The sequence below is a fragment of the Crassostrea angulata genome, chromosome 6 (assembly GCF_025612915.1).
Source record: "Crassostrea angulata isolate pt1a10 chromosome 6, ASM2561291v2, whole genome shotgun sequence".
NCBI classification, from domain to species: Eukaryota; Metazoa; Mollusca; class Bivalvia; order Ostreida; family Ostreidae; genus Magallana; species Magallana angulata.
This window is the reverse complement of record NC_069116.1, coordinates 16,721,327-16,738,387: the sequence shown is the minus strand read 5'-3', so window position 1 is coordinate 16,738,387 and position 17,061 is coordinate 16,721,327. Positions and strand designations below refer to the sequence as shown.

At 31.2% G+C, this 17,061-nt stretch overlaps 2 protein-coding genes across 5 annotated transcripts; one reads left to right on the top strand and one right to left on the bottom strand.

Moving 5' to 3' along the window:
* The first annotated feature begins 252 nt into the window (after positions 1–252).
* On the top strand, positions 253–15,914 carry LOC128188475 (uncharacterized). Of its 4 annotated transcripts, none has more exons than XM_052859556.1 (3): positions 253–508; positions 4,474–4,606; positions 4,876–5,794. In XM_052859556.1, exons 2-3 carry the CDS (start codon positions 4,490–4,492, stop codon positions 5,761–5,763), a joined length of 1,005 nt encoding a protein of 334 aa, XP_052715516.1. In that variant the 5' UTR covers positions 253–508; positions 4,474–4,489; the 3' UTR covers positions 5,764–5,794. The 4 variants fall into 4 exon arrangements, with proteins under 4 accessions (XP_052715516.1, XP_052715517.1, XP_052715514.1 ...); XM_052859557.1 differs by having other exon boundaries at positions 4,461–4,606; XM_052859554.1 differs by lacking the exons at positions 4,474–4,606; positions 4,876–5,794 and adding an exon at positions 14,636–15,914 and having other exon boundaries at positions 278–508.
* On the bottom strand, positions 7,516–10,743 carry LOC128188485 (uncharacterized). Its single transcript, XM_052859569.1, has 5 exons — positions 10,169–10,743; positions 9,562–9,755; positions 8,789–8,914; positions 8,416–8,553; positions 7,516–8,021 (listed from the first exon to the last, which is right to left on the bottom strand). The coding sequence occupies exons 2-5, from the start codon at positions 9,605–9,607 to the stop codon at positions 7,813–7,815; spliced, it is 519 nt and encodes a 172-aa protein (XP_052715529.1). The 5' UTR covers positions 9,608–9,755; positions 10,169–10,743; the 3' UTR covers positions 7,516–7,812.
* Positions 15,915–17,061: the final 1,147 nt, after the last annotated feature.

The window sequence follows — 17,061 nt, the reverse complement described above, 5'->3', positions numbered from 1 at the left end:
ATTTTTTAATTCAGGCAACGTCATATCTAATTTTATCGATTTTAATTTAAGGGGTTTTTTTCTAATTGAAAGATTTACATGAAAACCAAAGTTAAGTGTTAAAGTTAATAAACTTCCATGTACTGATTAACTTAATAAAGAGTGTCACTGATCATGAATACGTCCCAACTGTGCAAACAAAACCTTATCGGAGAGGAGGACAGTTCTGCTCTTATGTTTACCGTCACAACTTGTGTCCGGAAAAATATCTGACTCATGCACTGATAAGAAATTAAGGCCACTTTAGGGGACACCCTTTTTTTTTTTTTTTTGATAAAGCGCAATTTCGATGAGATCAAAAACAAAATTCCAAAAATTTATACCCAAATAGTAATATTGTTTTACAATAAATAACGTCGCCGGTTCTTGAATTTGTTCCATGGAGTGTTAACAATATCGATTGATCCGAGATATGTGACTTGTGATAAAATTAACAGGACTATTCGAATAAATTGGGCCTTTCTGCGAAGTAAGTACAACCAATAGTTGCATGTCATTATCAATGAATTTGAAACTTCTCTTGATCGATTTTGTAGGGATTACCTTATCCTTTTAACGAAATCTAGTCATACAGAAAAATACATTAGGAAACTAATGTATGTTTAAGAGCTATTATTTGCTTAATGAATTTATTATATATATGATGTCTTTGTAAAAAATGAAAAGTGTAGATATTATTCAGTTATTATAATTAACCAATACTTATTCTAAAAATATATTATATATACCTTTTAATACATTCATTACTAATACGCCAACAGTCTAAAGGCATTGTAATGCACGGAACTGCAAACATGGCAACGATCTTATTGGGTCAACTCTCCCATGTCATATCGCAAAGCTGATAGCATTCACGGGAAATTCCAGCCCTTTGAAAGATAACATATTGCGTGCAACCATGGTTGTCTGGTTTGTCATCGCACTTCTAAATCAAAGTACTAAAGTACTGACGGGAGTTGATTTTATAGATTATCATTTATTTTAAAATCAACTTATCTTGTGTGGCAATTAGTTTCTAGTCTGTATTTAAATTACGCACTTTTTTATAATATGAATTTTAATTAGACTTTTCAGACAAGAATTTAGAGAAACCCCATATGAATCATGTTGTGTAATATTTTAAGATAGATTTCAAACTATGTATTAGTAATCGAAACAATTCTAAAAATTGTATGGATCCAAGCACTATTGATATTGAACTCCAGTCTCGTTCAACCAGACGCTCAGCTGTCTCCGTTAATCTCCGACAAGCATTTACGGAGACAGCCGAACGTCTAGTTGAACGAGACTTTATTAAACTCTGGCGTAGGAATATATTGGACTACATAAATATCTAAATTGTTTGTATTATATAAAGTCTTACTATTTTCAAAGTGTTTATAGATAAGTTTCCTTGAAAAATCAATGCTTCAGCATACATTACATCGAATTTTTCTATCATATTTAACAACTAAGACTTGTTAGCGGTGATGATTTGTGCTTAGGTCCAAACACTGTTTCATTTTCGGTTTGCCAGAGTGACTGCATAGAAATTAGTAATCTAGTAGTTTTAAATTAAAACATCCGAAAACATCCGTAATTCTTATTTCAGTATTTGGCTAAATATAATAAAAATGTGTACCTTTTTATTCCTTTTTATACAAAATTATTATATTTTCATATTTTTTATTTCAAATTAATCATGTCTCGTTCTAAATAAAAATTTCCTGTGCATATAACTTTAATTTTCAATTTTACTGTTTATTTTCTTCCTTTCACTTCAATTCACATCAATTCTTTACATGCTCGCCAAATAGTCGACGGGGGGGGGGGGGGGGGGGGGTGGCAACTCCATGTTAACTCACTATTTAAGAAAAATGTTTGCTGCGAGACACAGTGACGGGACCCCCACCCCCCCCCCCCCCCCACCGATGCTATGTGCTTGCACAACGAATAGGTTTATAATAATATTTATTCAGTTATATGATTTCTGTTAACATTACTTTAAGCACTTTATAGTTATCGATGAGCAAACAAATTTATCAAATATTGATTACAAAAAACTTTTTAATCCATCTTCTATTTCTCTTTCTTTTTGATTTTTTTCTCTATTATGAAAATAACGACAGTGTCTTTATCCAATTTTCCGTCTGAAAATTTCCTGTTAGAAGATTTTTCAATATCTAACAAGCAGTTTAGATATTAATCTAGCGTTCATAAATCTTGTCTCATTGTGCTATTTTTAATATATTTGAAGTTGAAATACGTGAACCTTAGGGAGCGGTATTATGTGCATGGAAATACATTCATCACACAAGTCTCTTAACCATTGCAATCGCGGCTAGTATCATGTTTTTTCGAAACAATTCAGTTTGAATTTGCTAAAATGGTTAGTATTTGTTAACTGAAATTTTTTTTATTTTTATTTTATTCATTTAAAACAGTGTTTGCCGTTAAAAAAGATTTTTAAGGAGGTTGGCACCTGAAATACAAGTAATGCCATTAACAAAACCATTTTCTTTTAAAGGTGGAGACTTGAAATGTTAATTTATTCTATTTGTGACCCATGTCACATGTCATTTTCCAAACAGAAATGATAATTTTCCTGAAAATGTTACCAGAATTTGATATGAAAATTGATAAGTTGAAGAAATCCTGCAAATATTTAGTTTGAACTATAAAGTGATAATGATTTTAATACACTATGAAGTTGAAAACATGTAGTAATATTTAAGTCAAAGTTTTAAAAATCTTGCCTTAATTTTGGCTTCATATGCCAATTATAATGAACGCAAGAGCATACGTTAAGTTTGTTACAAAATGTTTGAGAAATCAAATTATAACGCAAATGAGAAAATAATAGCAACGCCATTTTTCCAAAACTTTGCATACAAATAGAAATAAAACGAAATTGAAATATAACATTAATTTATTAAAAAAAAATACCATAAGGTATAATCTATAAAGAATTACCTGATAAAACTTTTATAAGAGTAATATGTGTCGTCATAAATAGTGTATTTTCCCGTAATTTTTATAAACTAAGCAGATGATACCAATTCTTCAGCGGTTTGTTTTTTCAATAGATAACTACAGTTGTATGTCCGCGGCTGTCGCCCACAACGAAACTCACATTATAACTTTATCGTGTAATATCACATAAAATATATTAATTTCGTTGTAGGCTACGGACACATTTTCCTCTTCACAAAACTACAAGAAAATGTGCCATTTTTCATAATTTTTTACTAAATCTTAGAAATGTGCTAAAATTTTGAAGTCATGATTATTTTTTGAAACAAGATAAAAGTGGCTTACTTGGTAATTTTTATACATACATATTCAAGATGGTATATGTGTATTTTCATGAAATTCAAACACCATTTTAATTTTAGAGCAAATATTAAATAAACTGTAATTAACCATCAGATCTACCAATTTTAAAACATAATATATTAAGCTATAAACTATTTTTAGTAAAGAAAAGTCCAAATATTTTGCTATTTAAATTTTGGTATTTTGTGTATTTTGCCTTATAAATTTTGGTATTTCTAACATGTTAGTTGAATTGTGAATTGAAAACAAATTTTGCAATACTCCTGTTTTCATTGCAAAAAGAATATTTTAAAAAAATGTATTCATATAAGATATTGTAAACACACGAAGGTCGATCAAGTCAAAACATGTCATTCAGATTGAAGTGGTTTGAAAATGAACATATATAGGACAGTTTTACCAACTTCCGAACACAACAATAAAGAATTCATATTTTCTCGTGTTAAAACAAAAGTAGGGATATTGATTTTTATTTTTAAAAAAAATAAAACAGTCCGTGTCCAACCGAAATCGCCTCTATTGATGTGAAATCGACTTTGGGGGAATTGTTTGGGTTGTCAGACTTTCAGTTTCAAATATGTAAAATTTAATTCATGGTGAACAAATAAATTTTTGGCTGAATTATTTAAACATTTTACAAATACTACTTTAAGGCGTACGCTAGCATTTTTTTTATCGCGAGGAGCAGATTTACAGTATCTTACATTATTTGTATAGCACAATAAAGGACTTTATAACAAATTTACAATTAAAAAAAAAGAAGTGACCGATTGATACATACATGTATAATCTAAAAAGTAGTAATCCAGAGAAAAACTAGCGACAAAGCGTTTAATTTTTCACAAACAAGTACATGTAAATAAGAATATGTTTTCTTTCGTTTGTCCTACGTGTTCCAATTAACAGTCCCTGTTTTCTGTTTTGTAAACGTCCGGGCGGCAATTTACATGTAAAAAGGGAGGGATAGGACATTAAAGAATTGAATCAGATATATAACATAACAAAATTCAAATTAATCTACCGTGTCAAAAGTCAAATTATTACCGATGCATATCAATTAAGTTTAAAAAAAAATTATTGGCCGACAAGCAACATTTGGTGATCAGATTTTTATTACAGAATATTTCTTCCTGACATGAATATACGAGGGAACTATAAAAAATGTTTGATCTTCTTTGGCACCGTCATAACGATGTTCTGTTTAATGGCTTCATACAATGGCACAATATTCCAAGAATTCCTTAGAGAGCAGGCAAGTACTATCTATATATAACGCGTATCTGATATAATGTATTTAATTCAATAAATTTTCGACTTAAATATATAATCACATTTAAAAGTTATTTAAACAACATGCAGCATTTCAATTCTTTTATTAATAAATCCTTAGCCTTGAGATTCATAGATATATAAATCATTTACATTTTTAAAATGTTCATGGTTGATACTTGAATATCATTCTATACAAATGCATAAAGAATGATTTTGCTAACCTTGTCAATAATTTTCTGTCATTTTCAGAAAAACCAACTTTCCAAATTATTTGCACTTAGAGAACTACCCGATTCTTTTTTTAGTAATGTGCATGAGAATATAACAATAGTGACAGCATATTGGGACCTTGGAACGTTTCGAAAAGGAAAAAAAAAGCAGCATACAAGGCATCATTATGAAAAGTGGGCATCAGTTTTTGAAATGATATTAAACCCTGTGATTGTGTATACAGATTCAAGTGTTTTTCAATCCAATATGGAAAACTACAGATCAAAATTTACAAACAAAACAATGATATACTGTGTTAACAGAACAAAGTTTTGGCCCTTTCAACTAACAGAACAAATTAAAGCTGTATTTGATCAGCCAAATTATCCTAAATTTTATCCAAATACATTTGTTCCCGAATACTCAGCTTCTCAACATATGAAATTTGCTGTGATGTTAGACGCAGTTCAAAAAAACCCTTTCAAGACACCGTTGTATTCGTGGCTTGATGTTGGATATTTCAGAGACATTGTGGATGACAAACGGTATTTTCGGCTCATACCGCCTCCAGGTTTTGATGAAAGCAGATTAGGTTCTAACGAAATTTCCATGAAGCAGCAAAACACAACAGCAAGTGATATATTTAAAAAAAATCTGGTTTGGGTAGGAGGTGGAATGTTAATAGGAACAAGAGACATTTTTATTAAATTTGAAAGTCTTTATCAAAAAGCTGTTAACTATTTCTTAAAACAAAAAATAATGAATACTGACCAACAAATCATATATGCAATGTACACGGACGAAGGCAGGAGCTCTTTAAATCCAAATGTAGAGCTTCAGACGTATAAATATGAAAACTGTATGTCATCTACAAAAAACAAATGGTTCTACCTCGGGTATTTATGTCGTGATATTATTAAATATTAATTTGTGAAATAAATCATTTATGCATGGATAAGTTTTCTTTCTTTTTCTATATATTTTTTTAAAATAATTGTTTCGGTAATAATAATAATAACTTTAATTGTTTTGTTATCAATGACATTGTTCAGCAATGCGTGTTCACAATTGAATGACATCAAAATGAATTTTCATTCAATTGCAACAACATTTTTATACTTTGAAATAAAGAAGTAACTCATTTTAATTTGGACATAAAAAAATTAATAATTAAGAATATGAAGCATAATATATTTGCAGCTGTTTAACAGTGATTTAAACCAAAAGCTAAGCTGCACTACAAACAATGTGTTGTGATTGTCATGTTGTAATTTTGAATTTACCTGGTAGCAGTTAATGCAAATGTTGTCATGCTTTACTGTCACTAGGTACCCTACAACCCGACATTAACATCAAGCCTTGTCGAGACAATTTATCGATATCACCGTCATAAATATTGTAGCCATGGGCTACCAAAGATAAAAAAGCGAAGATAAACACGAATGTATAATCAATTATTGAGTCAGAGTTGTTTGAATTGATTTTCAAATGTAGTGTTTTATTAGAATTACGAGACGTCTTGTCTACCTGCAGACGAAGTCTGTATAAGTGCTGACATACTTTTGCAAAATTAAAAAATAAAATAACAAAAATAACAAAACGTTTTTCACATGAAAATTATAATGCATAGAAAAAATTAAACTGTGTCAATAATAAATCTAAGACACATTTTATCTTCGCTAAGTAAATTTGTTTATTAAAGTTCAATATGTTCTCAAGGTTTTCTGACAGATAAACTGCAAAAATTACTTGAAAATGCCAAATATCTTAACAAACGATTTAAAAATCACTGGAAATTGTTATTGCATCAATTACTGCAATGATTGTCGATTATCGTGATTCTAATTAATTTCTTTAAACTTAGCAGGGGGATTACTTGCGGGTGCTATTGTTATAATTGTTAATTCATTCTCCAGAATGTTAAACTAATGATTCCAATTTGTTAAAGTTATATTGTACATGAACGAATGCCGTATTTTCTTACTTTCATTCTTTATTTCTTTCAGCTTTTTGCAGCACATCAGACAAATTAAACATAGTAAAGTACAGAAGTGGGTGTTTTACAGGAGACCCTATTACATTGTACATACATACATAGGAAAAATTGACATAAGGAAAGGCGAAAAGAATAAAAAAAAAACATATTAAGCTAAGGATGTGATTGCAAGGGTCCTTGAAAAAATTCTATCCAATCAATTTTTCTCCTTTTTATATATATTATACCTTATATTAGTAGTTACATTTTGAGAAAATTTCAACTATAATTATCGTTGATTTAAGGGCGGTATGGTTGCCATAGCAACCACATTTTTTCCAGTTTTTCATTTTAATTGGGTTTTGATTAAATACGCCAAGTAAAAAAATTATGAATTACAAAAACAAACAATAACCATCAATTATTTTTTAATACCATTCATAGTAAATAGAAATATAACTTTCATTCAAAATTAATCATACAAATAACAATGCCACTGCCTTGTATAATATGAACTCATCATAATTTGAACACAATTTCATAGTCTGGAGGCATGTTTTTTGATCCTCAAAAATTTAATAACCAATCAAACTCCTTAATTTTAATAAATGTTATAAAACATACCTGTAGTAACATAAATACAAAATATCAAGTGGGGTATTCGAGTTACTTTCTACACTACGTCACAATACTTGTAACCCCCCCCCCCCCCCATTTTCAGACTTTTTAATGCATTTTGCTCATGAACCAATACATGATGTTGACAATCAAAATAAATGAAGATTCAAAGAGGGAAATGCAATAAATTCATGTTATAATAAACTCTTAATTCATCAAATTTCACAAGATTTTTGGCGAGTTTGCTTTAATTTTTATGACCACAGAGTTAATTTATACCATTAGACATGACTCCTATCCTTTATTTACAAATTCAATGTAGGTTAAATTAATCTTTCCCTAAAATACATATAATAAATCATTGGTCTGACAATACTGGATGTCTAGTCAGAGAGACTGTATAATTGTTTGGTTATGTTTTTCTTCAAATGATTTTTATCACATCTTTTTTCCAAACTTTGGAATTCTGCTTTCAGTCTTGCTGCAGTAGTGGAATCATTGTCTGCATGAATGGCACTGATCTCAAACCCATCGTCCTTTAGCCCTCTCAACATACTTGCTGCCATGTCTGACTCCATTGCCTTACTTGAAACTATTGTAAAAAAAAAGTCAGCCCTGTGTTACTCACTGAACACTAATTAAAAAGAAATAAAATCCTTAGTTCAGGTATATACCCAAGCTAGCCCGTTTAGAGGCAATTAAATTAAATTGAATATCTCAAGAAAATTTTACACCTAAAAATCATGCAATTGTGGAAAAATTTATTTTGACCGTACAGTTTAAAATCTATATTGTAAACCATTGCATGAAAGACTTTGTATTCCTATAAATGTGCAAAATTGTAAATCATACATACATACTTGTATTTGTATAATATTAATTAGATTTAAACATCTAGAATTAAAACACATATCAAGTATATCCTATATATTGATATGAACATGCAATAACTTAAATTAAAAATAATAAATATCTAGCCTACTTACCTTCCCAATTACTGTTACAGACATGAGGTGGAACTGTCTCTCTTCTCGAAAAATGATGAGTACAAATGCTGCACAACCGGGTTCGATAATCAAAGTCTATCACTTTATCTGTATTTGGTTCAATCATGCTACTATGGCCTGTAAAATGATAAAAAGATAATTTAAAAACTAAACCAAAATTCATAAACAGCTATATACTTGTTTTCATATATAATTTGGTTTGGGAGAGAGAGAGAGAGAGAGAGAGAGAGAGAGAGAGAGAGAGAGAGAGTATACCACTGGTTTATAAGATAAAAGAAAAAAGATAATGAGCACATAAATACAAAACACATAATAACATAATTTCTGTTAATTAAGTTGAATATCATATTACCTGTATTACTGTTATACTGGCATCCAGATCCACGTGTCTGCCATGCTGCGTCAAAGCTTGCTTCCATGCTGGTGCTCTCTGTGCTGTTTTTCTCTTTATCTCTCGCTCTATCACACGACTGTTTGCCTTAAAACGTAAATAATATGGTTAAATTATGTCCTATAAAAAAAAACTGAAAGATAATTTTTTTTACCTGCTAGAATGCATATATTTATCAAAAAGTATTTTTTGAGTTAACAAATTTGTATGTTTATCAAACAATTAATTTAGATTTTCCATACCTACAACACTTAAAGTTGAAATATATTATTAATTTTGGCAGAATAAAGATTATAATACTCAAATGGATAGACCTAGGGCTATATGATTAGAAAAAAATGTTCTCTCAAGGGAAAACCAACCAAAGTCATTATCATATAATTACCTATTAGATTCACAGCAATTGTGGTTTCATTAATATTCAAGGGTATCAATTTAAATTTTTCGTAGCTTCAGGTCTGTGGCTCCTTGTTTGAAAAATTTGTATGGACGACCTCCAAGGTCAGCCATTTGATTTTTTTCAGACCGGGAGTACAGACCTGCAGCTACAATTTTTAATGGATAAAGTGAAAATCACATTTAATTTCATGGATAAACTTAACAATGAAATCCACGAAAATTTGTATTCAGCAAATATTTAAGAAACCACTGTGACTGCTAGTATTTATATAATTCTAGGATTTATCAATAAAAAAAAATCCAAAATTATACAATCTAAATCAATTGTTTTTTACCTGACTTAATAGGGATTTGGACATTTCCTTTTCTCGCATTATTCATCTTCGCTAGCCAAGTGTTTACGATCCACTCTGCTCCTCTTGGCTAGCGAAGATCGGCCTTATTATTGTTGATTGGTTTGGTGGTGGGATGTTGCATGCAGCTAAAACATTCTGCAAGTGGGTTGGCCCCATTCCAGAGTGAATCATGGCTAAAAAAAGAAGAGCTTGTGAAATATCTTATAACTGATATTAATCATATTTATGAGAACAAATATATTTATAAAAAATTTGGTCCTAAAATTAGCCTTATAGTTTATTAAGGAAGTTTAGATGAAAAAACAAATATTAATATCAATGGCCTGACCCCCTTGCCAGCAAATATGTGTGCCAACTAATAAGATGCAAGATCCCCAACAGTGATGTATATATCTTTCAAACAAGTCAAATGGATTGCACACATTCATTCTGTGATATATAAATGTTATACATGTATATACCAATAATTATTATAATATATATATGAATCTTTGCTGTGTTTTATGTTTAAAAAAAATAATTCCTCAGACCAAATGAATCTTGCTTGAATGCCAATAAAAAAGGTTCTGCAGTTTTTGTCATTTACATGTATTGCTCCAGATGGGGATAGTCCACTAATGCATTTTCCATAGGCGGTAATTTTAACGTTATGGTTCATAGCTCCGGCCCTAATTTTCATTCAGCAACGAGGGACCTCTTGAATGACAGCTCATCAAATTGTCTCTTTCCTGTTAAAATTTCGTGGTTTGAAGTCAGATTCGTTTTCCGGCAAAATGCGTCTGTATTGAAAAACTCTGAAAATGAAAGCAAAAGTTAAGAATTTCTCAGTTTTGGAAAGGGTGTACATCAAACAATTTCAATTCTTTTCTTCAAATGATAATTTAATTTTGACACATGTTTTTAAAATTGCAAATCCTCTTTTCTGGCATGTGTCAAGCATTCTGATTTAAAATGTCCCAATAAATGAATAAACACTCTGCAAGTATAGGGACTATTTTGCTTAAAGGCACTACTTTGTGTCCTACCATGTCTAAAAATAGTTAGAGGGATATACCCAGATTGTATATGTGTCTGCCATGCGAAGGAGGGGGTGTCATTACACAGTGATACAAAGCATGGCTAATAGAGTTTGAATTGATTGGTTGTTGTTTTTTTTTTTTTTTTTTATCTTTTTTACATTCATATGTTCATGACTGAGTGATAATTCATTAACTGAAATTTGATATGTATTGTAAACATTTCAATACATCGGATTTTCATTTATAAATTTAGCAGTGTCTGACTTCATAGGTTGCATGGATGGTTTTACATACAGTTGAGATTGTAATTTATTGAACTTACCTATCGTGGCTTTATTATATTTATGTCAAATACACCCTTCTCGTTTCTTTTGCCGGTGGTTACGGTGTTAATATAAAGACACTGGGGACTTGGGCACTGAATATGTAAGAAGCTTCCTAGGCCACTGATCTTTTCGTCTACGATATGAGACAGGTGAAGGGGGTGAGAACACTTAACACAAAACATCTGGCCCCGGGGCCATAAAACTTAGACGAGCTCACTTTTGATCTCAGTCTCACTTTTCCACCATATGTTCCTTTTGTAAAAGTGAGACTTAGATCAAAAGTAAGCTCATCTAAGTTTTATGGCCCCGGGGCCTGGTCAGCCATATGCTTCAGTCCAACTATCCTCCTGCCGTCCCTCCATGAAATATCACTGTCTTCTGCCACTGTCTCCACAAGCACGATGTTCGCATCGTAATAAACATCATGGTCAGCTGTTTGTGAATAATTGTAGCAATCGTCTACTTCGCGTGAATACGAGTCCTCTGTTCCTCTGGTTTTACTCAGGTCATAATTAACTGTATAAATATTTTAAACGGTTTGATCTGCTTGCTGTACCTTTTTTTAACAAATTTCCCTTTCACTCTTGGCTGGTCAGAAGTTTAACTTGTTGACGTCTGCCATTACTTTCTAAACTCGAACATGCTCGCGACGTTTTCCGGAAATGGTTACAATAAACAATTCTTTTTTTTTAGACGTCACATGAAGCGGTCACGTGACGCCTTGCAATCGCTTTCTAGTATATCGTTTCTTAATTTCAAAGAATAGTAAATGTATTTGCCGAGGTTACACATATCTAAAATTTTCGTTATTAAACAATTGCAACAGCTTGAACATCGATGGTTTCTCATAAAAGTACATGTACATGTATGAATGCCTTATTTAAGGCTATTTTGTTATACTGTTAACGGAGCTTTGTCAGTAAATCTATTACGTGGACAAAATAATGTTATCCATCAGAATTTTCTAAATAACGGAAGGAAAAATGTAAATAATATCAAGAAATACATAGAACACCATTTTCACAATTGATCAGAGTATAAAATGACCGAACGTCGATATTAACCCTTTCAGCGACCCTCTACTCAAAACATTCTTAGCTATTTAGAACTATTTCAAGCGGTTTACTTATACCCTAAATACTTCATGCATTGTCAACAAAACTAGAATTACACAACCGGACATGTACATTGCTTCAGGCAAAGACGTCGTCCTCTGAATCTGCATAAATAGTTTATGTTTCTAACTTTCTCTTGTTTCCTTTAATTAATCCTTTTGCTTTCAAATCAAAACTATTAATTCATAGTAGGAAGTCATTAATTGACAAAGATACATTTTTATTTTGAACTCTTAAAGAGAACGAAAGTTTTGATCCAAAATCCATTTAATGAAATATATAGAATTTTCTGACCTGGACATTTAACCTTCAAAATCAATAGCAATCTTTTTTTAGATTATAGAATAGTACGATATTAAATGTCATTGCACAGAGAGAGAGAGAGAGAGAGAGAGAGAGAGAGAGAGAGAGAGAGAGAGAGAGAGAGAGAGAGAGAGAGAGAGAGAGAGAGAGAGAGAGAGAGGACTCTAAAATATCGCCCGAAAACAAGGGTTTTTCCACAACAGAATATAAAAAATGTTGGAAATATATATCCTTTGACTTCAAAATCAAAACGGTTTTTTCTAGACCATTTAAAGTTTTGATACATAAAGGCTTTTTGGGATATGATTGTTTGAAAACAAAAGTGTTGCACACAGACAGACAAATGTTTTACTAAAAAAAATACATTTATGATATCAAACTTTTAATTAAGTACATTAATGAAAATAAAAGTTATTAAAAGCTTCACATCAAACACAATGTAATAAGTAAAATCATGTTTTTCATCATAGGAGCTATTTTAAATCCTTATCATAAAAATTTTGATCATGCCATTCAAACAGACTGATTATGTAATAAAATGAATCAATAGTTTTTCCCAAAGTGGTTTTGCATCATATGTTGCTTTTTCATTTTTACATTAAAAAAACCCAAGATTTGATCTTTTTTCATTATTTATCGAATAGAAAACCTTTGGACGACGACTTCTCTCAAGAAACGACTGCTCCACCATATCATGATATATATCCATATGATAATATCATTCCATTTAAGTTTTGAAGAGTAGAATTCATAAAATAACATTATTTGACTAGCATTCATAAAATAACATTATTTGACTAGCATTCATAAAATAACATTATTTGGTTTTTTTTACGGTGAAGTGCGGTTGTTGTCCCAGTTAATGAGCATACATTTACATAATTATATAAAATACACGAGTGTCTGAAATTGAAGCAAGAAATAATGTAAAATAATTTCAAATTTAAATCCAACTCAGAAGATACATTTTACAGCGGTACTTTCTTTCCAGCGCATACTACATGTAGTTTGCCACTGGTCTCACAAAGGTTACTTTGATTATTTAAAAGATATTTTTGTTAATAGCACCAGCATTAAAAGTAAAAGTAAAACTTTTTTGGACAATGAATTGATACATACATCATCAGTTAAAATTTAGGCCAAAATGAACCTTCGATATACGTATGCACGAGGCGCATGTCTTAATACAACAAGTTACAATCTTACTCCCTGTAGTGTGAACATTCTGAAAGTATCAACAGTCTTTCAATGAAAACATGGCTGTTGAAGTCAAATACAATCCAAATGATACATTAATAGTTAATGACCATCAATGTTTCATGCCCTTTGTTTAAAAGATAGAACTCTAAGATCAACTAAATTATGCAGATGCAAATTGTGCTGAAGTGTCTTTCATGTCGAAAATTTTATTAGTTGCACATGCATTTGTATATTACTGAAAGTGTCGCGACAGTGTCTCCATACTTTAAGAAAGAAAGATATCTTCATTTAAAAACCTAGCCTGATACGAGCAAACTCTTATCAAACTATCTGCACGTGGAACAGTGTAAAAATATAAGGGGATCTTTTCAGAGTGCATGTAAGCATAGTTTTTGTTGTTATAAAAACCGAAACAAAATTCTTATATAAACATGTACATGTGAATTTTTGTCTTTAAAGAGTACATACTAAGATAAAGTTGAATGTAATTTTTGGAACTGACCGCTATTGAAGTCGTTAGATTGTATAAGAGATTCTTCTTGATCAATTCAGTTCACTGGTACTACACTAAACTACACTTAATTAATGATAATGTTTAATTTATTTGGACACAATTTGCATTTTGAGTTCAATGGAGTTTATAAAATTTGAATATAATTCAATGGAGTATCCGAAGTGGGAAGGGTGTATTGTTGACAATTTCTATAATATATTATATGACTGAAATATAATATACATCTCTCTCTCTCTCTCTCTCTCTCTCTCTCTCTCTCTCTCTCTCTCTCTCGCGTTAATTTCATTTTTGAGGGTTTAGTAGGAAGTTTTTTGATACTTTTGTATAGGTTTTGTTATCAAACGAGCAAAGTACTTGTCGTTTTTATCTTGACAAATGGCGAAAAATATTCAAATGCCTTAGTTGTTGGGTTTGTATTGATCCTTCGTATCAATACTGTAACAGGTTTTTTCCGTCATTTATAGTGAATACTGCATGCTATTCAGATTAAAATTGCGTCAATCTTTAAATTTAACAGAAATACTTTATTTCTAAGTTTACAAAGTTTACCATAATCATATATTTCCTTTTTTGCAGATCGTTTTAAGATGAATAGTAATGTCTCAAAAACAAAATTGGTGTCATTTATCAGCATTGTCATAGCAATTATAATTTTGGGACATTATTGGAATATTCACAATGGTTATAAAAACGAAGTATCAAGCAGAAGCCAGTCCTCTGATGAAAAATTGCCTGAAGGAAGTGATAAAAAAAGAAAATATATTGTAACGAATAACGTAGAATTTAAAATGGAAACAAAACAAACACAAAAGATATTGACGAAATGTGGAGATACCGAGGAAGACATCCGGAGGTCTACTTTAGAGCAAGTTAAACCACTTTTTCCTAAAGTACCGCAAAGTCATAAAATTAAAAAGGGGATTGAACCTTTATGCCGTGAAGATACTCGGCCAATACCAGACAACCGTCTTACAGATGAAGAAAGCAAAAGACAACAATCATGCATCAATAACTTTAAAACTGACCATGCTAAAGGAAGTGGGCAATTTTGGAGTGGTGATACTCAATTTATACGTCATAAGCATCACAAATACTTAAACTCGGAAAGTGTTGTTTTAGATATCGGTGGAAACAAGGGCGAAGATGCAGAGGCTATTATAAAGGCTTACAACCCTGGTGTTTATGTCATATTGGAACCAATTAAAACATTGTATAAGGCATTAATTACTATGTTTAAAAAGAATCCAAATGTCGTGTTGTACGATTTTGGATTGGGAAAGAAAAATGATAAGTTTTTTGTCAACGTAGTCGGACATGGGGGAGATGCTACCTCGGTGTTTATTGAAAATAATAAAAAAGACTCTTGTTTACTTCGTGTATATAATACCACTGAGCTTTTAATTCGATTAGGGGTTTCTTGTTTCGATGTCGACCTTATAACAATCAATTGTGAAGGATGTGAGTATGATATTCTCGAGACTCTGCTATCAACCAACATCACCCAAAGGTTCAGACATATACAGTTTGCAACACACCCAACACTCAAACACCTGAAACAACCTGCGGAGCGATATTGTGAAATCCAAGAAAAACTTTCCAGAACTCATGTTATTTCATATCAATATAAATTTTGCTGGGAAAGTTGGACAAGAAAGGATATTGCAACCAAATAAATTCCAAAATGTAAAAGTGACTTCGTTTTAATTCACAGTAGTTACATTCTTAATGCACATTTTGTGTTTTAAAGCATTCTAACTAAAATCAGAATTTTGTCTTTGTAGTTTATTTGAAAATTAACTTTATTATGGAAAAAAAGAAAACTGTACTTTCATAATAAAATTCGTTTGTAAATTTTTGCAACCGACTTTTGTCAATAAAGTGTTTAGTAGTTCATAATGGGCTTTATTCTAAGTCGAATATTAAAAATTGCTCAGAGGGAATCGAAATCCAAAGACATATTATATTCCAAGCTTCACACACAGATATATATATATATATATATAAAATAGCAGGGAATTAAAAAATGTTTGTTCAAGTACCATGCACGGCGTTAAGCTATTTTCCTACTAAAACATTAATATGAATGCACAAGTGTTGGTTCTTTAAATCAAAACCAATTTAAAAAAATACAGCCCCTGTTTATGCAAGGTTTATCAACACATACGGTTTCTATATCAAATGAGGATGCCAGTATGCAGAATAAATACATACCCCGTCTAAATATTGTAATTTTATCTTCACTGTTCGTCACAACTGTTTTATCTCTATCACCCATACTATTTTCCCTCTTACTCAAAATATCTTTAATTTGCCAACCAGTATCTAACATAGCTTAGTAAATGTAAATGATTCAGTTTGACCTTAAAACCATCAGCTAGCAAAGATGACAGTTTTCGGTATTTCTATTTATGCATTTTTTTATTTATAAAAAGACCTACAATGAAGTGCATTGAAGTGGTAAAAATATTCGTTTGAATGGAATATTCTAAACTTTGTATCGAACGTCAATTGTTACATAAGACACACCTATTTGTTTAAAACGAGGAAAACAGTATTCGTCACAATGCTTTCCGAACCGCCCCTCTTCTAAACAACACAAGCAGGAACTTCACACACGCACATTACACACAAAAACAAAAACACAAACTTTCTTTTTCTTTTCTTTCTCTCTTTCCAACTATGTTCAGAAACAGTAATATTGTTCAAAATAAGAATATTTTTAGTAACTTTGTGTTTTGAACTTCCTGTTACATGTACTGTATTGCAAATAAAGTATAGTTTTTTTAATAACAAATATGCACATGTTTCAGTTTTTCGTTTTAGAGGGGTAACTTGCGTTCTTCGTCTTCTTCGATCTTCTGCATTTGTTGCTGTGTTCGCAGCTTGTTGAGGGGACTGGGATATGCGCGGGGCATGGAAAATATATACGGAGTAAATTTCCGGATTCAGCTTGTGTCCACATTACCAGGGTCCGCAGCCCTTTTTGTGTTGTTTAGAAGATG